The sequence below is a fragment of the Pseudorasbora parva genome, chromosome 16 (assembly GCF_024679245.1).
Source record: "Pseudorasbora parva isolate DD20220531a chromosome 16, ASM2467924v1, whole genome shotgun sequence".
NCBI lineage: Eukaryota > Metazoa > Chordata > Actinopteri > Cypriniformes > Gobionidae > Pseudorasbora > Pseudorasbora parva.
The window spans coordinates 17188968-17213285 of NC_090187.1; the positions used below are offsets into that span (position 1 = coordinate 17188968).

Sequence of the window (24318 nt, forward strand, 5' to 3'; positions counted from 1 at the left end):
CTACTACAATTTTAATTTAATTTTTGCCCATTAAAGGGGGGGTGAAATGCTGTTTCATGCAACTGATCTTTTTACATTGTTAAAGACTTGGAATCCCATACTAAACATAGACAAAGTTTCAAAAGTTAAGGTGGACGTTTGATGGGAGTATTTCTTTGTCAAAAATACTACTTCCGGTTAGTCATACGTTTCGGCAAGTTTTTTGAGATCATGGGTCCACTTGACGTTAAAAGGTCGGAATTTCCTTGTATGGGCCGTACGGACAATTCTACCGGAAGAGCGTGAGAGAGAGAGCGAAAGCAACAGGCTACGCCCATCAAAGCGGGGCTCGTAGGCTGCGCTGCACAGGTGATGTGACTTCAAGAAATTAACAATGTCACCAAAAAAGTGCGTTTTTGGTTGCCAGACCAAGACAGTCCTGTACAGATTGCCAAAAAAACCAGAGTTAAGGCAACAGTGGATGTAATTTGCATTTCCGGATCAGCAACTGAGTTGCGCAAAGGTTTATGTCTGTTCACTGCATTTTGGTGCCGACTGTTTCATAAACAAGGCCCAGCTCAAGGCCGGATTTTCCGATCGCCTAATGCTGAAGGATGGAGCAGTCCCAACGATAAAGGTCCCAACGTTAGAACCGCAGGCGGTAAGTAAGACTGATTCAAATGTTTGTGTTTTTGCCTATGCCCATCAAGTAGCCCAAACATGATCACGTATAGTTAATTGATCAATGGAGCATGCGATGTGTAGTGCGTGTACATTTGTTTAGCTGGCCACTATATACTACATAAAGTGTAACTTTATGTTTGTGTATTGTAAAAGCACTCCAAACAACAATACACAAAAATGGGGAAATATGTTGAACTAAATAAGCGCGCTTCTTCATTCAAATGCGCTACTTTTCCATGTCTTTCTATGTAAACACTAGCCTGCCGTGCAAAACCAGTCCGCTTACTAACGTTACAATTGTCTACACAAACCACGCGTAAACACACACACACACGTGCACAACTGCACTTCCCACATGTACACCTTCAAAGACAAAAATACGACGATATAATTCAAGTATAAATTTGTAAATAACACAAGTCGCTAAGCATATTATATAGTTGTATATATAGTATATTGTATATATATATTATATATAGTGTATAACTTGTACCACATAGAGACATCCTGCTCTAGTCGTTTTTTGCTGCTGCTCCTGTTCAACTTCAGCCTCTGGGTCTTATTCCGGATCATAGATGTATGGCTGTATCTGATTAAAAGCCATATTTTTATTTTGAATAAAGTTTTTTCCCACTGTTAGGGATGACACAGCTTTACGACGCACTCAACACAATAGCAGCGGCGCGCACACGTCATTATTTAGCTCCGCTCACACGATACGCCCCCACCCGCTTTGCTTTTTTCGGAAAGACTCGGAACAGCGCATCTTTCTTATATAATTATAAAAAAATAAAGACTTTTCGGAGATATGCAGGATGCAATGCTACTCTATAGGTACTCAAGAATGACATGACACTGACTGAAACTGAGTGTTTCACCCCCCCTTTAAGTTGCATTGTCATTTTTAGCAGTTGTTACCAATGCCCCGACACCGGGCCGCTATACCACCCGAGTCTGGGCCGGGAATACTGCCTCGCTGCCTCACCGAGGGTACGCCGGTGCTCCGAATGACCCAGTTGGTACACTCCCTGGGAGCGTGGCTTCAGCTGCCGGGACTGTCCCACTGGGTTGCGTGGATCATCAGGCTCGGCTACGCGGTTCAGTTCGCGCGAGCTCCTCCCTGCTTCCGGGGTGTCCGGATCACCATGGTAGGGCTCGATGCCCCTGTCATGCGTGCGAAGATCGCTACCCTACTGGCGAAGGCCGCGATCGAGCTCGTCCCTCCAGCCGAGATGAAGTCCGGCTTCTACAGCCCTTACTTCATTGTACCGAAGAATCCGGTGGGTTACGGCCAATCCTGGACCTTGGCGTCCTGAACCGATCCCTTCTCAGCCTTCCGTTCGGGATGTTGACTGCGAAACGTCTTTTTGAATGCGTTCGTCCATACGATTGGTTTGCAGCGATTGACCTGAAGGATGCGTACTTCCATGTGTCCATCCTTCCGCAACACAGACCGTTCCTGTGGTTTGCGTTCGAGGGACAGGCATATCAGTATGCTGTACTCCCATTCGGGCTAGCTCTGTCCCCTCGTGTCTTCAGGAAGATTGGCGAGGCAGCCCTTGCGCCACTTAGGCAGCACGGGGTTCGCGTCCTGAACTATCTTGACGACTGGCTCATACTGGGCCACTCTCGGGAGCGGGTGTGCGAACACAGAGACCTGGTTCTCCACCACTTAGACCATCTGGGCCTTCGGGTCAACTGGGAGAAGAACAACTCTGCCCCGTGCAGAGGATTTCTTTTCTCGATATGGAGATCGACTAGGTCGCCATGTGCGCGCAGCTTACAAAAAGAGCGCGCACAGTCACTGCTGATTTGCCTTCGCCAGATTGAGGGCAAGAGCACGGTTCCACTGAAACTATTTCCGAGACTCCTGGGGCATATGGCATCCACAGCTGCGGTCACCCCACTCGGATTGCTTCATATGAGACCAATTCAGCACTGGCTTCGCGATCGAGTCCCGAGATGGGCATGGCAGTCTGGCACGCTCCAGGTCTCAGTGACTCAGGCCTGCAGACAGACACTCACCCAGTGGTCGAACCTCAGTTTCTACGGGCAGGTGTGCCCTTAGAACGAGTTTCCAGGCATGTTGTTGTGTCAACAGATGCTTCCACTACGGGTTGGGGTGCCATGTGCAATGGACGTGCGGCCACGGGCTCCTGGACAGAGAGCCAGCGCCGCCTGCATGTCAATTGCCTCGAGTTGCTGGCAGTACGGTCACCCTGCACCGCTTCCTAGCATTGCTGAAGGGTCAACACGTACTAGTCAGGTCGGACAACACGGCGTTGTAGCGTACATCAAACACCAGAGGGGTCTACGCTCCCGCCGCATGTCCCAACTCGCCTGCCAACTCGTATTATGGAGTCAGAAGCGCCTGAGGTCCTTTCGTGCTGTCCATATCCCGGGGATCCTGAACCGTGAAAAACAATCAACAAAACATTTTAAAAAATAAAATGGAAAAATTAAGAAGTTATATATAAACTTATGAAATACTTAAAATGCAATAAATGTAATCAGTTGTTAGGGTTAGGCTGTTAATTGTACCCATAATTGTACAAAAACAAAACCAACTGCAAACAATAAAACGTTATAATTCTAAATATAGCCCAAATGTGGCCCACATGGGACCCTCAAATAAACAATAATGGGCAACCTAACTGGGTGAAAAAAGTGTATATTTTTTGTTCATTGAATGAGTCAAGGTAAATAAAATATATATTATATTCATAGTATTTTGCTTGTGTGTTCTGAATTCATACACAAATAAAGTATGCTATAACACAATGTGTACTTATAATACAAATAAAGTGTACTATAGCACGAATAAAGTATACTTATAATACAAATAAAATATACTTAACACAAATAAAATATACTTATAATACAAATAAAGCACATTTAATATCACTAAGCATGTAATTAGTCACTATACTAAAAGTGTACTAAGTATACTTAAAGTTGTTCCAATTTAGCACACAAAAGTACACTAAATACACTTAAAGTTGTGCTTTAACACAATTTAATTACAACTAAAAATGTACTTAGTACAAAATTAGTTGTGTCAAAACAGCACACTTAATAACTAGTCATTAACACACTTCAAGTATACTGAAAATGAGTCTGCATGGCCTCAAGTATACTTAGTATACTTTTTTTTTAATAGGGCAGGCATCATAACATCCGTATCTGTATCCTATGCTAGAGGTGAAGCATCGATTGACTGATAGACAACTACAGTACTCTGTAAGTGTTTGTAACTTTTCTCATTTGATTGTTTGTTCATTTGTTGTTGGATAAGTGTGTTTGTTGTAGTGCAGTGGTGTGTATTAGTAGTTTTGGTGTATTCTCGCGGTGTGTGTGTGGGGGGAATTAGCATTTGTGAAGCATTTTTTGGTCATTGCCACGTTTGTGAGTGAACACGTTTGTTGGGGCCGTGGCCAGCGAGGTATAAAAGCCTCGTGTGTTTGTAGCATTAGGCTAGAGGTGAAGCATCAATTGACTGACAGACAACTACTCTGTAAGTGTTTGTTACTTTTCTCATTTGATTGTTTGTTCATTTGTTGTCGGATAAGTGTGTCTGTGTAATGCAGTGGTGTGTATTAGTAGTTTTGGTGTATTCTCACAGTGTGTGTGTGGGGGAGTTAGCATTTGTTTGGTCATTGCCTTGTTTGTGAGTGAACGCGTTTGTTGGGAGCATGGCCAGCTGCTTTCAATAACGATACTCAGGTGAGTATAAATAGCTTGATAGTCCGCGGCAGCAGAAGCCCTCGTGTGAAGACCGAGTGTAAAGACTTCAACTCTTCCCTGTGCAACTCCTCCCATGCAAGGACCCCGACAAGGCACTTAAGTATAATTTTCCTTTTAATTATTTGAGTTTCCTTTTCATTATTTGTGTTCACTTTTCTTATTTCTATGTATTCTATTTATCTATGTATTTGTTCTTATTTCTGCTTTTAAATCTCTACTATTACTACTAGCACTCGTAAATCACGCTCTGTACGTGCGAGACGCCGCAATCCTAATAATTTGGTTATGGAATTGGTCTCTGGAATTGCCAGTCTACTGTAGACAAAGCAGACTTTATTTCATCTTTTGGGACTCATTCTCAGCTAAGCCTCATGGCCCTAACGGAGACCTGGATCAAACCAGAGGACACTGCCACTCCTGCAGCCCTCTCATCTAATTTTACTTTTTCACACACCTCGACCAATTGGAAGGGGTGGGGGTACTGGTTTGCTTATCTCAAATGATTGAAAATTTTATCCCTTACCATCTCTCTCTCGGCCAGTTCATTTCAATTGCACTCAATCACTATTACTCACCCTGTTAAAATCCATCTTGTAGTGGTCTATCGTTCTCCAGGTCACCTCGGTAACTTTGTGGAGGAGTTGGATGTGTTACTTTCTAGCTTCCCTGAAGACGGCACTCCTCTGATTCTGCTTGGTGACTTCAACATCCATCTTGATAAACACCTAGCCACAGACTTCACCACTCTACTGACTTCATTTGACCTTAAGTTAGTATCTACTACGGCTACTCACAAATCAGGTAATCAATTAGACCTTGTCTACATATGCAACTGCTTCACGGACAACACTTTAGTTACTCCATTACACACCTCAGACCACTTTCTCATCACTCTTAACCTCATACTGACTCCTGACTCCTGACACAACACACACTCCTACACAGATTAGCTTTTGGCGTAATCTACGCTCACTCTCTCCCTCTCGCCTATCCACTACAGTTTCATTTTCACTCCCTCCACCTGCTCAGTTCTCAGTACTGGACACTAAAAGTGCTACTGACACTCTTTGCTCCACTCTAACATCCTCCTTAGACAATTCCCCCCCCCCTTTCATCCAGACCAGCCCGCCCTACCCCATCTGCCCACTGGCTGTCTGATGCTCTCCGGAAACATTGCTTTGGACTCGGGGCTAAAGAGAGGAAATGGCTGAAATCTAAACTCTATGGACATAACCTTGTATCAGTCTCTTCTCTCTTCTTTCTCTACAAATGTCTCCACTGCTAAAACAACATACTACCACAACAAAATCAACAAATACTCTGATTCTCGCACAATCTTTAAAACATTCTCCTCTCTTCTTTGTCCTCCTCCTCCTCCCCCTCCTTCATCAACTCTTACAGCTGATCACTTTGCATAATTTTTCACAAACAAAACATCTCTCATCAGCAACCAAGTTCTCCTCACCACAAACTGACATGCACATCTCAACAATTAACACAAACACACTTCCATCCTTCTCTCTGCTCTCAGAGGCAGATATTTCTAAACTCATCCTTTCCAATAACCCTACTACCTGTCCACTTGATCCTATGCCCACTCACCTCCTTCAGGCCATTAATTCTTCAATCACTACTGCACTCACTCACATTGTCAACACTTCTCTTCACACAGGAAACTTTCCCACAGCATTTAAGCAGGCTCGGGTAACCCCACTGCTTAAGAAACCCTCTCTGAATCCAGCACTTTTAGAAAACTACAGACCGGTATCCCTTCTGCCTTTCATTGCAAAGACACTTGAGCGAGTTGTGTTCAATCAACTCTAGGGTTGGGCATCGAGAACCGGATCCAACTTGGAACCATTTAAAAAATAACGATTCCATTGGAATTCCAATTTGTTTTCGGTTCCGATCATCGGTTCCAAACGCGCAAGTTTTGGTTTCCATGGCAACCTGATTTCCAGTGCTTGCGTGCCCGCTTGTTCTTTTAGCCATGAAAGCCCGGTAAACGGTGCTCTGAAGTGTGGATTTATTTCACTTTTAAAAAGCCTAGGTCGGCACAGTGCAACTAGTGTTGTCAAAAATATCGATACTGAAATATCTGAAAAGATACGATAGCCTGCTCAGTTTCTTCAGCCCGGTTATCCCTCTGAACATGGCGAATGCGCGTTCTGCTGGACTTTTCCTTGCGACAGCGTGTTAGTGTGTGTGATCGGTCTGAATTTCGCACGGGATTGCACATAATTTTACGAATCCCTCAGATTTCAAGCTCACGTCTGAAGCACACACACACATACTGTAATAAAGCCCCCTCTGACATACAAGTGCAAATATTTGCTTCTTTTTCCAGCTTATTATTGGTCAAATACAATCAACCAAATTCTCAGTGCACATTTTGACGAGTATTAATGTAAACACAGTCGTAAACAATTCAGGAAGAAATGAAGAATGAGTAACAGGAACAGTGTTCAGGATCCATGAGTGTGGCAGTTCTTAACGGGACAGCAGTCATTTGATATTCAAAGTCAAACTACAAAAAGACAAACAATCACACTGCTCTTGACTGATCAACTTTAATGGTTTTATATGAAACTATTTATTTTTTTGCAAAAAACATTATCCAATGTTATTTTAAATTTAATTAGCCACTTTGCGTTTTTTAATTCAGTTTTTTACCTGAATATTAGACCTACCTGAAAAAATAAAGCAGTCTATTTCATTTATATATTTTATTCTATTTTATTTATTCTATTTTTATTTATTTTTGCTTTTTTTGTAATGTTTATTTGTTCTTATTTAATTACTGTTTAGTCGTCTTTTTAAATTCAATTTACCATTCGAAATCAAGCTTAATTGTGCTGTGTGTAAGTTATTGCAACACAATTACCCCGTTGTAAAAAATACATTGAGTTAGCAAATATTTGTGAGAGAATTTTAATAGTAATTGATCAATGTTAATATAGGAGAAAAAGCTTAAAAACTTTATCATAATGTGATCTCTTCAGAAGAACTTTTTGATTGCCTAGACTTTCAAAAGACAGACAAAAAAAATAGTTATATAAAAAATATCTAATTGACAGTATATGCAGCGTTTTTCCCCCGTGGTACTTAAAATAGCATTGAATATCGATGTGACATGTTTTGACTCCACCCCTCAAAGAATCGGAATCGAGAATCGAAAAGAACCGGAATCGAAAGTAAGAATCGGAATCGGAATCAGAATCGTTCAAATCAAAACGATGCCCAACCCTAATCAACTCACTATGTTTCTTGAACAGAACAACCTCCTGGACAACAACTAATCCGGCTTCAAAAGCGGCCACTCGACTGAGACTGCCTTGCTCTCGGTAACTGAGGCACTGAGACTGGCAAAAGCAGCTTCCAAATCCTCAGTGCTCTTCATGCTGGATCTGTCTGCTGCTTTTGATACAGTTAACCACCAGATCTTCCTGTCAACACTTATGAAGATGGGTACCTCAGGAACTGCTCTCCAGTGGTTCAGGTCTTACCTCTCTGGTAGGTCCTACAGGGTATCATGGAGAGGTGAAGTATCTAAGTCACATCATCTAGCTACTGGGGTTCCCTAGGGCTCAGTGTTGGACCACTTCTCTTCTCCATCTACATGTCATCATTAGGCTCTGTCATCCAGAAACATTTATTCTCCTATCAATGCTATGCTGATGACACTCAACTCTACTTCTCAATTCAACCAGATGATCCTACAGTCAGTGTTCGTATCGCTGCCTGTCTGATAGACATTTCTGACTGGATGAAGGAGCATCACCTTCAACTCAATCTTGTAAAGACAGAATTACTTGTTGTCTCAACCAACCCAGCACTTCATCAAAATTTCTCCATTCAGCTTGGTTCATCAACCATAACTCCATCCAAGACAGCCAGGAACCTTGGAGTTGTTATTGTAAGGAACTGATTCAGATCAAATAACTCAAAGGGGTATTGAATTACGCCTGTTTCACACCGCAAGCGTGAGCAGCAATTCAAGCGTAACTACACCGTGACTGCAGCTGCAGATTCGCGAGAGTATTCACACTGGAAGCGTTGGTGCAGCGTCACCAGGGCCGGTGCTAGCCATTTGGGTGCCCTAAGCACAAATGCTTGGCGGTACCCCCCCCCCCCAACACCCCACCAACCAACCCACCCTACCCTATCCTCCCCACCCCAAACAAACACCCACCCACCAAAGAAATAACTACCATTCAGAATTTCTTATTTAGGTTCTCTTTACTTCCAAAATAACTGCTGCAAATGAATAATTGAAACTGAACAATGTAAACACAGAAAGTTAAAAGTGCAAAAAAAAAAGTTTTGTGTAAATAGAATAAGTCTATGAATTTTATAAAGTATGAATTTTAAAGTGCACGTTTTAAACTGCTAATAACCATGCATAACTGCACAGTACAAATTACTCAACAGAGGGACTACATCTCTATAAAGAGTCCATTCTGCTATTCTATAGAACTATATTAAACATTTTCACTACCATCAGTTGTCAGAGGCCCTACAGAGGCACACGTCTACATTTCCTAGCTGCAAAATCAGCTATCAGGTCATCATATGACAGTTTCTGAGCCACGTCCCCATTGATAACCACAAGACAAAATATTCAGGGATTCTACTGAAAACCAGAGGGAGTCTGGCACAGAGATTCAACTTTTTCTCGACTAATTTGGTCTAGGCCTATGTTTTGAAGTACTTAAATTGTCTGGTTGTAATTGGTTGCAATCACTATGGCACATCCAGTTAGAATGCAATAAGGACTCTGATGTTTCTTCTGTAACATTTATTCTCCACCATAAGTCGGGGCAAGTTTGTGGTTCTGAAAATATACATACAAATTGGTAAATAACAATATACAAAATGATGCCAATAGCAGTACACATAAATGATGTGTAATTATGATAACAATGGACAAATAACAGTACAAAGTACTAAACTGTTACACAAGAAATGAAATCCGCACTAACTAGCCTATAAATTGTCATGTAGGCTTATTTTATCATCATGTAAGAATCCTGTTCTGAGCGGGGCTCGAACTCCCGGCCGTAACGTCATTAGCGCCATTCCGGCTGCCTTTATGTAAACAACACAACGGTGCATTTACGGCATACACATTTAGCTCGCGAATGTACAACAAAGAATATAGCACTCATGGTAAATATATGTAAACATGTCTTATAATAATTATAGTACAGAGGAATACTCGTTCTCCATTAGAATTTTCTATGCACGATTGCGATAGATAAGGATCTATGCTACTAATACTTTCAGTTCGCGGTAAACTATGATTTTAAACAATCATAGTACATTATTATGTACACATGACAGTCCTTCATAACAGCCTATATTACTTTTGTATTGCATTTGTATATTAACATGCTTTTAGAAATATTTTATGTGTTATTTATACTAGTAGGCTAGCCTATTGTGATGATTTTTTCACGACCCAGATTTTTTGGTGCCCCCCCAAGCACTTGGTGCCCTACGCGCAGTGCGTGATGTGCGTGTGCGGAGCGCCGGCCCTGAGCGTCACAGCAGCCGCTCCCACAATGACTACGTTTACATGGACAACAATACTCCGATATTAGTCTGATTAAGACAATACTCTGATTAAGAGGCTACCATGTAGACAGCGATTTCTAATTACCTTAATCTGATTAAAGTCATAATCTAACTACACATAAATCGGATTAAGACATGTGGAGTATGCCTATTTTAGTCGCATTATCAGAGACTACGTTTACATGGACAACAATACTCCGATATTAATCTGATTAAGACAATACTCTGATTAAGAGGCTAGCATGTAGACAGCGATTTCTAATTACCTTAATCTGATTAAAGTCATAATCTAACTACACATAAATCGGATTAAGACATGTGGAGTATGCCTATTTTAGTCGCATTATCAGAGACACACCTTAATCTAACTATTAATGTCATGTCGGAGATTTCACCGCATTTTGTGTCAGGACACATAACGTTTCGCACAACAGGGGAGTGCAGAGGGGAGGCTCTTGGGTTGGAGCCTCTGCCCTTTTTGAAAATTAATCAAAAGTGCCCCTTTCAACAATCATCGATAATATTGTGGCCAATAAAACAAAATTGGAATTATACTTAATATAACAACTTGTACAAAACAGTAACAAATGGTGGAAAAGTCGCGTTTATCTTTTACGGATCTGTCAGTCTGAAAAGTCGTTGCCATAAACGTCGTTGCTATGGGCGGTGTGTGTTTTACTTGACTGTTCATTGTGAACACTGCGTCCTCTCTCTCTATTTTTATTTTTGTTGTAATTATTATGCTCATTGTAAAAGTAAAATACAATAAGTTTGTATCTGTAATCGCAAACCAGATGGGTCATTCAGTGAACGCCTGTGGCTCGACGGCAGGAAAAACAATCCAAAGAGTCATGATTTTTAAACCTTTTTCATAATTAATCAAAGCTATTATTCTAAATGTAGGCTGTCAATAAGGAGGAAAGAGGGGCAGTGTCTCTTCAAAAAAAACAAAAAGAGGCAATACATAATATTAAAAAAATAAATCAACGTAAATGTAGATATAAAACATTATAAAAAACGCATGTTTTGTTATACTTCTTAATGTAAAGTAACACTGTCCAACAGCGACCCCCGCAGGTGAAGTTAGCGGGTTTACTGAGCCCATAAAATTAACACACCTGCCAAAGTCACGCTATGATTGGATGTTGGAGAACATAGCGTGTCATGGGGACGTAATGACGTGCCATAATCGATCTATGTTCTATCACATGTAAAACGGGAACATGAACGGAGTACTCTAAAAGCAACTCATGTAAACACCTTAATCAGAATATTGTCTTATTTAGAATAAGGTCAATAATTAGATTACTGATGTCCATTTAAACGTAGTCAGAGACATGTACACACCTTAATCTAACTATTAATGTCATGTCGGAGATTTCACCGCATTTTGTGACAGGACACATAACGTTACGCACAACAGGGGAGTGCAGAGGGGAGGCTTTGTGGGTTGGAGCCTCTGCCCTTTTTGAAAATTTATCAAAAGTGCCCCTTTCAACAATCATCGATAATATTGTGGCCAATAAAACAAAATTGGAATTATACTTAATATAACAACGTGTACAAAACAGTAACAAATGGTGGAAAAGTCGCGTTTATCTTTTACGGATCTGTCAGTCGTGAACACTGCGTCCTCTCTCTCTATTTTTATCTTTGTTGTAATTATTATGCTCATTGTAAAAGTAAAATATAATAAGTTTGTATCTGTAATCGCAAACCAGATGGGTCATTCAGTGAACGCCTGTGGCTCGACGGCAGGAAAAACAATCCAAAGAGTCTCGATTTTAAACCTTTATCATAATTAATCAAAGCTATTATTCTAAACGTAGGCTGTCAATAAGGAGGAAAGAGGGGCAGTGTCTCTTCAAAAAAACCAAAAAGAGGCAATACATAATATTAAAAAAATAAATCAACGTAGATATAAAACATTATAAAAACGCATGTTTTGTTATACTTCTTAATGTAAAGTAACACTGTCCAACAGCGACACCCGCAGGTGAAGTTAGCGGGTTTACTGAGCCCATAAAATTAACACACCTGCCAAAGTCACGCTATGATTGGATGTTGGAGAACATAGCGTTGCATGGGGACGTAATGACGTGCCATAAATCGATCTATGTTCTATCACATGTAAAACGGGAACATGAACGGAGTACTCTAAAAGCAACTCATGTAAACACCTTAATCAGAATATTGTCTTATTTAGAATAAGGTCAATAATTAGATTACTGCTGTCCATGTAAACGTAGTCATTGATAGAGCCGAGTATAAAATACTAAACTAAAATAAATTATTATATTTTCTGGCTAGTTTACTTTACTTTTTATAATACTTTCGCCCAAACTGAATAATTAAAACAAGTTTAAATGGGTAAATCTTCTACAGATGATTTTTATTCTTCGTTTTCTTTAATTACAAACTCCAGTTATTGTTAAAACACACCACATGTGCTTCTTGTGTGCATTTTGAGCGCTTTTGTGATATTATATTTATTTTGTCCATCAATAGTGTGCTTTCGCCGTGACTGCAGCTGCAGACCGAGAGCCTTTACCTGTGTGAGTATTAAATACTACACTAAACGAAAGTTTGTTATATTTTCTGGCTAGTTCACTTTATTTTTTATAATCATTACCATACTTTCACCCAAACTGAATAATCAAAACAAGTTTAAATTGCTAAAATCTTCCACAGATATTTTTATTCTTCGTTTTCTTTTCTGACATACTCCAGTTATTGTTCAAATACACTACACGTTCTTCCTGTGTGCATTTTAGGCACTTTTTGTGTGAAATCACATTTATTTTGTCCTTTAAAAGTGTGCTTTCACTTTAATTGAGCGTCAGGAGCGTCAGCAGCGCAGCAAAAATAGGCTCGCAGTCGAAACCCCCGCATCTCTCCTGCTTGACGCTCACGCTCACGCGCTGCTCCTGCTCCCGGTGTGAATGCACTCATTGATTAAGATGGGCGCCAAAAAAAATACACGCTGCTCACGCGCCGCTCAAGCTTGCGGTGTGAAACGGCCGTTTCAGTTTGAGGCAGTAACTTATAAACACATAGCCAAAGACACTTGTATAGATGAAAAAGGTAAACAAAAGTTTATTGGACTATTCTAAACACACAGAAACTAACAAAAACACACATTCATACAGTTACTGGGAAAGGGAGGTTTGTTAATGGAAAGGGGTGAAGTCCCAATGATTTCTTAGCCACAACCTGAGAATCAATATACTAGCAGGTCAACCTTAGTTTGCTCGCTTAGATACGATATTTACCAGTTCAGCCAGAATGAAGAGTCATGTACTTACGTTTGAATGCTCTTACGAGCATGGGTTCCTCTTAGTACGGCGTTGCTCGGCTGGTGGTCAGTTGTTGTGGTCAGAGGGACAAATAGTTGGTTTTGCGGGGTGAAAAGCAGGATCCTGGATGGCGTTAGCTGTTTGCTACACGACGGGCATCTCTGTGGCGCGACTGCGCGGACTCCAGGAAGTTTTCTTCGGCGAGGTACAGACAGAGTTTTGGAGTGTGGTGATGATGAAGAGCTCTTGGTAGCGCTGAGGACGCTGCGTGCAGGCAGGAAAGGCCTGCAAGATCAAAGCAGAAGTCACAGCAAAACCATGGCAGTCAGTTAAGCACGAAAAAAAAAAAAAAAAAAAAAAGATATCTTGTTGCCCGGGAGTTTTAAACAGGCCCCAAGTCCCTCCTTGGGGGCGTCTCCGGCCAATGAGATATTGTTGTGGGTGGGTGTCCTGCCCACTTCTCCTGTTCATGCATAGCATTAGTGTAATGTCTGATTAAACACTTTTAAGGACCCAACTTTCCTATTGTGATCACAGTACATTTTACACAAATTTACATTGCATCAAAATGACGAGAATCATTTATCCATCACATAGACATCAAACAGCTTGCTATTCCCATGATGGGAGTAGAAGATAGTAAAGATTCATATGTAACACGTCTCGCGTACAGAGAAACTTGACCAGTTACATTAAAATATATGTAATACCTTGGTATATGTTTAAGTCGCCGTTAGGTGGAGTAATTGTTATTGAATCTATGGTGTAAGTCAATTCCTCATGTCTGCATTGGTGTGAGGTCTTTGTGTGATGTTCAAAGAGCCTTTGGAATGCGCGGGTCGAGAAAGGAGGGGCACGACGAGGTGTCCTGGATGGTGTCTTCGAGCCTTGGTAAAGCTTTTAGCGACTCTGTGTCCCGATAACGATTTGAATTTATGCCTGTCGGTAATAAATGAGTCCCTTCTTCATGAGGTTCTACCCGCTGTTACGCTTGTAGAACAAAGAGGAAACATGTCATGTGACTTATCTTGTCCTTGTGCTGGTTTTGAGATAACACAGGTAAAAGGGGAGAGCTGTTGTCTCTGGGCCAGTTGAGGCATCCTTGATTAGTTTTACGATCGGTTCAGGTTTCGGAGAGGGGATTTCTGGAATGCTTTTTTTGTGTCGACTCACTGCTGGAATATACATATTCCTACATGATTGATGACCATTCAAACTTCACTGACCACATTACTGCAACAGCCCGGTCCTGCAGATTTGCTTTATACAGTATTAGAAATATTCGACCCTTCCTATCAGAACAGGATGCACAACTCCTGGTTCAAGCTCTTGTTCTCTCCAGACTGGACTATTGTAATGCTCTTCTAGCTGGCCTTCCAGCATGCACTATCAAACCCTTGCAGCTGATTCAGAATGCAGCGGCGAGCGTGGTCTTTAATGAGCCGAAGAGAGCGCATGTCACGCCTCTCTTCATCAGACTGCACTGGTTGCCAATGGCTGCTCGCATCAAATTCAAGGCACTGGTTCTCGCCTACAAAGCAACCACTGGATCTGCACCAATATACCTAAACTCGCTTGTTCAGACTTACACACTCTCCAGAAGCTTGCGTTCTGCGAGTGAGCGACGCCTCGTGGTTCCATCCCAAAGAGGCATGAAATCTCTCACGTACATTTTCCTGGACCGTTCCCACCTGGTAAGAGAGAGATGATAGAGAGAGATGTTTTTCTTTTATTAGCGTTGTTGAAGCCAGCACGGGTATCCATCGACAGAAACATACATAAAGCATTATTGAGAGCGCCGTGACCAGGCACGCTGCCATGAGATAAACGCGTGTCGCAACTCTTTTATTCAGCGGCTCTGGTTTTAACTATTATGCTACACTAAATGCGCCAAAATGCAACAAAATTTGTTTAAAACTTATGGTCGCATGAAACGCACCGAGTGTGTGCGAGTGAGTGAGTGAGTAAGAGAGGCGCAAAGATGGAGGGGGAGCTAGGAAAATCAGCTGAACAAATATGCATGCGTCGTAAAAATTAATGAATGATGAATCAATATGTGGCGGCCGGTGTTTTGATTCTGTGGCGGGCCGCCACAAATTAGTCTATGTGGGAAACACTGTGCTTCTCCTGTTAAAAAAAAAAAGCGCAATAAATACGTCGGTCACGTGCGTGCCGAACCATGGGTCATGATCCGTTCGGATCACGGATCAATTGCAATCCGTTGCACCCCTACTGGTCAGCCTAATTTCAAAATAGTAGAAGATTATAGGAACCATAAACATATATTATACTTATTCTGTTATTCAGCACACACTTGCACCGCTTGCTATTGAGTGGAACCCTTTATATTTTCACACTTTATTCTTCATTTATTTATTCACATCAGTCAACAATCAAGATATTGCAACTTAATCAAACACTTTGACAGCTACATTTTTGTCAAGGCATTGTTAAATGGCATTGTTACATTGTTACATACACAGGCATTGTTACATACACAGGCATTGTTAAAGGTGTACTTCAGCGCTGGGAAGATGAATCTGTATTTAAACTGGGTCATCAATGTAGTAGAAATGTGAAAATATTTTTGAATTTGGTGCCTTCTAGACTGAGACAAGACAGAACATGTATTTTTGTCTCATGAGGATGAAAGACTACAATTCCCAGAATGCTTCGCTGCCCTGTGAGGCTATTCCCAAAGCCACCTACTGGATTACTGTGACTGAGTTGAAGAAGACACTACAATTAAAAACTGAACGTGTCTGTTCAATATAATGAGTGGGTCACCGCGCGAGTATCACAGCACTGAGCACTAACTGCAGGAGTGAGATAAATGAGCTGATGAGCTCTTGTGATTAGAGCTGAGGTAATCGCGACTACACTCGCGGCATACATTCACAATGCGAGTTCATGTTTCAGTTCATGCCTTTGCAAGCTTTACTTTCATAGAAATGAATTTGAGAAGTTAAAAGTCTTACATTGCTCACCATAACTCCGTTTAAATGAGTGCCTGTAGCTGGGAGCTGATCCCTAAGTTTAATCTCCCATCCCCCATGCGTGGGTTCAAAACATGCGGAAATGGCTCCATCTGCTGGCTGTAGTCTTTAGCCTTCGGCCAAACATTCCAGGAATTTTTCCAGAAATAAAATGCATAAATCTCTTGTCTCAGGGGGATATGAGGGGGAAAAGCACAAGCATTTGAATATACTCCAGGGTTTCTACTGATACAAAGCCATATGCGAATCGGCTGAAGTAACCCTTTAATGTTATGACAATGTTTACAGATAACATCAGCAGATTTAGAATTTTCAGCGTTTCAACAAAATATATAGTTTAACCAGAATTGTTAAATATTTGTATATTTTGTATTTATGAACTGCATTCAGTTGCATTCACCACTGCATTATATTAAGTTTAAAATAAAAGTCTGGTTTTCTTGTGAGTTTGATTTTATTTATTTTTTTGTTCTTTGAATAAAGAAAAAAACATAAAAGAAAAAACTCAAACATTTTGCAGTGTTAATATACACTTTATTTATTTATCAGGAGGACTTAGATGTTGTTTTTCCCATCATGCGTTTCTTTGTATTTTGCTCAGGCTTATATAGAATGATATAACATTTAGGTGCAAATATGCAGAAAAGTAAACCAAAGCTTGAGGCTAAAATCGCAAATATCTCTACAGCTACAGTGAATTTTCCAGGAGAACTGACATAAGCTGGAATAAATGTGATCCAAACAGCACAGAATATTAACATACTGAATGTGATGAATTTGGCTTCATTGAAGTTATCAGGCAGTGTGCGAGCCAGAAAAGCCAAAATGAAACACAAGACACCAAGCAAGCCAAAATAACCCAGAATAGCCCAGAAACTTAAAGTGGAACCCAGGCTGCACTCCAGAATGATTTTTTCCTTGTAATATTTCATGTTTTTGTAGGGAAATGGAGGGGATATTGTTAGCCAAAGCACACAGATAAGAACCTGTATAAGTGTAAAGGCAAGGACACTGAATCGTTGTTGTGCAGGCCCAAACCATTTCATTACATTACTTCCCGGAAGAGTAGCCTTGAAGGCCATTAACACCACTAATGTTTTACCCAGAACACAGGAAATACAGAGAACAAAAGTGATTCCAAATGCTGTGTGACGCAACATACAGGACCACTCAGTGGGCCGACCAATGAAAGTAAGTGAACAGAGGAAACACAGAGTCAATGAGAAGAGCAGCAGGAAGCTCAGCTCTGAGTTGTTGGCTTTTACTATGGGGGTGTCCTTCTTGCTGTAAAACAGGATGGCCACCAGCACAGTTAATCCTACTCCTAACAGTGAGAAAATGACTAGCACTATACCCATAACTTCTTTGAATGACAGAAACTCTACAGCCTTTAACACACATTTATTTTTCTCAGCATTAGACCAGTATTCCCCTGGACACTGCTTGCAGTTAATTGAATCTGGAAAGGAAGTTGTGATCATTGTAGTTAGAGGAAAATGTTTTCATTTATGAACTCCTTTGACAAGATACTGCATCCTGAACAGCAAAAGAAGAACACAAAAAAAGCAACTAATGAATTTTCTTTGAAACTGTGAGATGGACTGAAGATTACCTGTCTCATTACTGATTTCTCCGTCAGCACATGAAATACAGTCATAACAGCAGACAGGTCTTCCTTTCTGTGCAGCCTTCCTAGTACCTGGGGGACAGCTCTCACTGCATACGGACCTTGGCTTCTACATAGCAAAATACATTTAACATAGTTATTTATACTGACTCTGAAACAGAAAATGAACATTCATTTTTCAATATTATGGAGTGCAGAATATTGCATGGTTAAAGCAGAAAATAATGCAAATGGATTTTTATTTTTATTTTTGATAATGTTGTGCCCTAAACTTATATCAATAAAACTGATATTACATTTACTATAATTTAAACACAATCTCTAGTACAAAAAGATTCATGTCATTTACCTCCAGCTGTCCTCCAGCCCAAATAATATTTTTGGTGCTAAGCATAAAGCTTTGGTCAAGGGGAAGTGAGGCATCAAAGTAACCCACTGGCTTAAACTGGAATGATTCATTTGAGTCCTGCTGCCAATTCACGACTTCATAATTGGCTACTGTACCACCAGTGCTGTCAAACCACACATGATCTCCAAACTTTACAGTGAAATTTACTTTTTTTAGTGCTTCAACCACCTGGTGAAAAAGAGGTACATTATTTTTAAGGCAGGGACTATTAACACATATTAACACACACACATTATATATATATATATATATATATATATATATATATATATATATATATATATATATATATATATATATATATATATATACATATATATATATATATATATATATATATATATATATATATATATATATATATTTTTTTTTTTTTTTTTTTTTTACCTGTTTTGGTTTTATTGTCAGACCTTTCTCACAGCCTTCTTGTTCTTTGCACTTCAAAAGACTATGTAGTGAATGAGCCACTGCATAAACTGCTTTGTAGACATTGCTTGCATATCTTTGTTCAGGCACATCTTCATTGTTTCTTTTAAGTGTAAGTAGATCTTGATATTTGCTGCAGCTTAATGCATACTGAGAAGAATTTAACTCACTCTGTGAGCATGGAAAAGCTGTGTCCCAGAATGCTTTTATAACATAATCTGAAAACTCTTCAATATCGACTTTTCTATATGCAAACCCCAGTGACCCTCCCATCACATGAAAACTTTTTGGAGTGATCAAACTCTTTGCAGTTACCCAACCTTCCCCTCCAATCAACTGAAAGCCTGTAATATTTTGAATACTTAGCTGATCAATAAGTAAGCCCATTTCAATAAGTGAAACAAAAGCAACAATCACTTTTGCTGTGCTTTTTTTAATTGTGTCAACCACTTTGTTCAGTTTTTCAGTCTCTGTTCGGTAGAATTTCACAGAGTACTCCACACAAATCCCTTCCTTCTGAGCTGTATTCAGAAATATGGCCATAACATTATTTCCATAGTCATTGTCACTATTCACAGCTCCCACCCAAGACCAACCTAATTGCTTGACTATGTATGCCAGTGCTCTGCCTTGGTGGTAATCACTAGCAATAGTCCTGAAGAATGAAGGGTAATCTTTCCTATTACTGAGACATTCACATGAGGCTGAGTGACTTATCTGGTAAAGAAAGGAAAGGAAAGGAAAGGAAAGGAAAGGAAAGGAAAGGAAAGGAAAGGAAAGGAAAGGAAAGGAAAGGAAAGGAAAATTAATAAACAAACAGTGACACAGTTATAATGTTGGGACTTTGATAAACATCTGGTGTCACTACACCTTACCACTGGAATTTTAAAAGGTCCTGTAGTTCTGGACAGAATCACAGTGGCAGACGACTCAGTTTCCCCAATGATTGCATGTATCGGAGACTGTCCTTTACAGCTGTACTCTGCTGAAAACTCTGGTCCATTCATCAGTCCCATAGTGGCACTCATAGCAGACAGTCTTGAACCACAGGTATCATAAATCCGGTAGCCAATAGAAACATTTGGAAGCAAACTTTCACTTCTATTAATCTCTTCAATGGCAAAAATCATAATTTGAGCCATCCTAAAATCTCTTAAATTCACACTGTGAAAACATTACATAATTATAATGATAAATAGTGACTAAATACTAAATAATAACTAAATAACTAAATAAAAAATAAATGACTAAATAATAACATCACTAATATTAATAATACAATTCAAAATATATAAATTAAAAGTGTGTCAGCGTAAAAGAAAGAAATTCACATACTCTATATTACAGATAGTATAATAGTTTGCTGTTATAAAATAATTGTATAGATATAATGCATTTGAGATGTCATTTAAAATATCTTTGTTTGTTTTAAAAAAACATTATCTAATATAATGCTTCCAATGTAACAAACCTGGAGCATGACAGAAGCTGAGGTTTTCGTGTAAACTGAAATGAAGGTAATATTTCTTTACTGCGTATGGCAAAAAGTGCTCCAATGGTTATGTCTCCATTCCTGAAAAGCAGTGGTGACTTAGGTTCTCCCATCATTCGACAAAGAGTGTTTCCCGCCTTGGTATGAAGTTGATGAAAAACCAGGGATATGTAAAGAAAGAAAAGCATTCTAACCATTGAGCTCAGCTGTGGCTGCCAAATGCAAATTACTTGACACAGTATTTGCACTTTTATAGACATAATTAGTATGGATGAATGATTAACAATGTACCCAATGACCTCAAAGGGTATGTAATTGCAACCCGATCCCTCATAAATGCGTATAAATAGTACGAGTGTGCAATGTCGTGGAATGTATACGCCAAAACTCATTTTGGCGTGCATATGATACGCTGTTTTTCGCGTGCATATGATACGCACTTTATGGCGTATATATGACACGCTCTTGGGTAGGTTTAGGGTAGTGGGGCGTATATATGGCACGCTCTTGGGTAGGTTTAGGGTGGTGGGGTGGGGGGTTTGTATGTATAATACGCCATAAAATGCATGTGATATACACGCGAAAAACAGCGTGCCATAGACACGCCAAAATGCGTTTTGGCGTATATATTCCACGACATTGCACACTCGTACTATTTATACGCATATTTGTGAGAATACCCTGGTAATTGAGAAATCAATGTTAAGTGGTCTCTTAATTTTTCCAGAGCTGTATATATAGTCAACTTGGTTACTTGAAAGTATACTTTTGAATTAGTAAATATTTATGTTACTGCATAGACACTCACACAAGTTTATACTGTATATGCTTTTCTGTGTTTTCAAGGAGGCCATGTAGGTTTTTATAAAGCAAGTAATTTATTGTAATTGTTTAAACATTCTAATTCATAAAATGTATTTTGTTGTACACAAGGTCCTTGTAATATATTTTACCATATGTAGTGGACAGCACATTCCAGGGCCCAGTTTATGGCTGGACCCCTCTCTGCCCATAACAGTGGACAAAGGTTTGCTACATTTTGTTTGGATCTTGGTGGACTAACACAAACTGTCCAACACCATCAGATAAAAAGGCTAGGACAGACACCTCTTAGAGGCCAATAAACATCTGGTACCAAGCCCAGGAAGGACAGGACTTCTCATTGGTTCACATGCAGTGTCTGCCCTTCACCCATCTAGAAACTGCTCCCTAACGTTCTGTTCTGTGACTGCCATGAAAATTCCTCAGGACCTCAGCTATAGTGGTGAAACAAAGAAAAATCACAATGATTCATCCAAATCCAGTTTTCATCCAAATCCATTCATAACTATTTTTGGAAACCCTAAGACTGATGTCACACATCTACACACATCCATTTCATACTTATTCAGATACATATTCTCATTGACAGCTATTTGTAATGCAACATCTTAAACAGAATCAGCTGTTAATGAACAAATGAACAAACTGATGACAGTTTAATCGTTTCCCATCGTGTTTGGGGTCTAGTTGTTTCGAATATTGCCAAGGGTTTTCTGATGGTGGTTTGGAAAGTGAGAAATGCATTGGTATACTTTAAAGACCTCTAACTGTTTAAAGTATGCAAATAAGTTCCACATGGGAAAGAAGGGTGGGCCATACTGTGTGATCTTGGTATTCACTGTTCAGTCTAGTGGGCGTGCTGCCACCGTTGGTGTTGATGGTGTTACCACAAATCCACAACACTGTGTTTTCAATTTTTAGTGTATTGTTTACTGACTGACTGATAATGTATATCATTTTGATCACTTTGTTTATGGTGTGAGAGCAGTGTTTGATTTTGATCACAGGTAAAACAGTTTTGAAGTGAAAGTTTAATTTTGCCAAAGGAGTCCAAAGTTTTGTAATTAGTGCTTGAGGATGTGGTTTTGTGTTTCATGTTTTCAGAAAATGGAGCAAGATTTCAGAAATAGTGTTTTAACAATTGGAAAAAATGTCTCGGGTTACTGGAGTAACCCATGTTCTCTGAATAGGGAATGAGTCGCTGCGTATTTTTCTATGACGCACTGGGACGCCCTCTGGGTGCGCTGATTGTCTGAAGCCCTTATAGAATCACAACATTTAACTGGCTGATGGAGCGGGCACCGCCCTGACGCTCTTACGTCGCCATACTATACTAGCGTGCGCCATCTGCTCCTCAGATTTCTCAGCCGAAAAGGGAGGCCTGTCAGCAGTGCAAGGAGCTTGGCAGCGAACGAAGAATCTTGTTTCCTAATCAGAGAACATGGGTTACACCAGTAACCCGAGATGTTCTCTTTCATAGGTTCACTCAACGCTGCATAGCTATGATGCACTGGGAATAATATACCACACATGCCAAGCTAAGCTTGAGAAGAGATGCATATAGTTTCAGTCTGGGCCATGGGTGCGCAGACACGTCTGTCCCCCGCTGGCCTCATGCACCTAACCCCTCGCATATAGGACTAGACTTGACATATAGCACTATGACTGCTGCTCCAGCGGCAAACTTCTCCTGCAGGACCTCCAGTACTGAACCCACCCGGCAGCTAACTGGGTCCACCGCATGAGATAGGCACCATGACTTGGAGTAGAGTCTCCTAGTGGAAGAAGCCCTCGCACTCGCAATAGTCTTCTGAACAACAGCAGGAAGACCAGCATCTAGAGCTGATGGCCCTTGATGGGCCATACCCACAGCTTCCAAATTTCTGGGCAGAGATGTCAAATCCTGCCCTAAAGCTAAGACAGTAGGTCGTCTCTGACTGGAATCTCCCAGGGGGATAGTCCAGAAGGAGAATCATCTCCGAGAACCAAGTCTGGGACAGCCAGAAAGGGGCCACAAGCAGGAGACTGACTCCGCTCTCCATCATACTGGAAAAGAAATGCCTGAATCAGCTTGATGGGCTGAAATGCATAATGTTTCAGTCTGGATAATGGGTGCACAAACTCGTCTTTCACCAATAGCGGTGGGGAGCTTAGAGAGAAACAGAACTGGCTCTGGGACGACTCTTCTGAGGCAAAGAGGTCCACTTTTGCTCTGTCGAATACTTCCCAAATCTGAGATACAGTTTGAAGGTTCAGACCTTAGCTTCTGCCTTCTGATGTGAGGTTCAAGTTTTGTATTCGCTCAGGGACAGGAGTTTGTCCTGTGCCCACAGGAGGAGATGGTGCGCATGCCTCTCCAGGGTGCGTGACTGTGAACCTCCTTGGCGATTCACATGAGACACCACTGCCATGTTCTCTGTCCTGATGATATCATGGTGTCCCCTGAGGGGAGAAAGTGCCGAATGGCCAGGGAGACAGCTCTCAGCTCTAGGCAGTTTATGTGCCAAGAGAGACCCCCCCCCACCCCACCCAGACTCTGCATGCTGGTCTGCCCTCGAAAACCGCACCCCAGCCGCTCAGAGAGGCGTCTATCATAATTATTTGGTGATGGAAAACAGCCCCCATGCTGACCCCCCTCTAAAGAAAGAGATGGTCCCGCCATACTGACACCTTCAGTAGGTAAAGGGCCGATCCTGTTGATCGGGCACCTAAGAGCTTCATTCACCAGAGGAAGGGACTCATGGAGCAGTCCCAGGGGAAGCACCGGGGAAGCTGCAGCCATGAGACCCAGGAGCCTGCGTCAAATACCCACAGAAACATGATGGCCAAGCCTGAATCAGGCCTAATATGTCATGAGACTGGAAATCCGGGCAGGATCCAAACGGGCCTGCATCAGAACGTAATCCAGGCAAACCCCTAAGAAGTTGTTCTGCTGAGCTAGGGGGAGAACACACTTGTCGGTGTTTACTCTCAAGCCAAGGGATTGAATGTGCTGAAGAGCAACATCTCTGTGACTAATCACCAACTCCCTGGAGTGGGCCAGTATGAGCCAATCATCCAGGTAAATGGGTATATGGATTCCTTGGAGCTTTAACGGGGCCAGAGGAGCATCCATACACTTTGTGAACTCCTTGGCGCCAGGGCGAGGCCGAAGGGCAGGATATTGGATTGATATGCCCTCCCCTAGAATGCTACAGTCTGTGTCAAGGGAAAATGGAAACATAAAAGTACGCATTCTTCAGGTCGATCGCTGCGAACCAATCTCG

The 24318-nt window shown here is 40.9% G+C and overlaps 1 protein-coding gene across 1 annotated transcript; it reads right to left on the reverse strand.

The window, feature by feature from the left end:
- Positions 1-16821: 16821 nt before the first annotated feature.
- LOC137043226 (extracellular calcium-sensing receptor-like) lies at positions 16822-20418 on the reverse strand. Its single transcript, XM_067419413.1, has 6 exons — positions 20210-20418; positions 19614-19902; positions 18700-19455; positions 18253-18480; positions 17889-18012; positions 16822-17735 (listed from the first exon to the last, which is right to left on the reverse strand). Exons 1-6 carry the CDS (start codon positions 20416-20418, stop codon positions 16822-16824), a joined length of 2520 nt encoding a protein of 839 aa, XP_067275514.1.
- Between the last annotated feature and the right edge of the window lie 3900 nt (positions 20419-24318).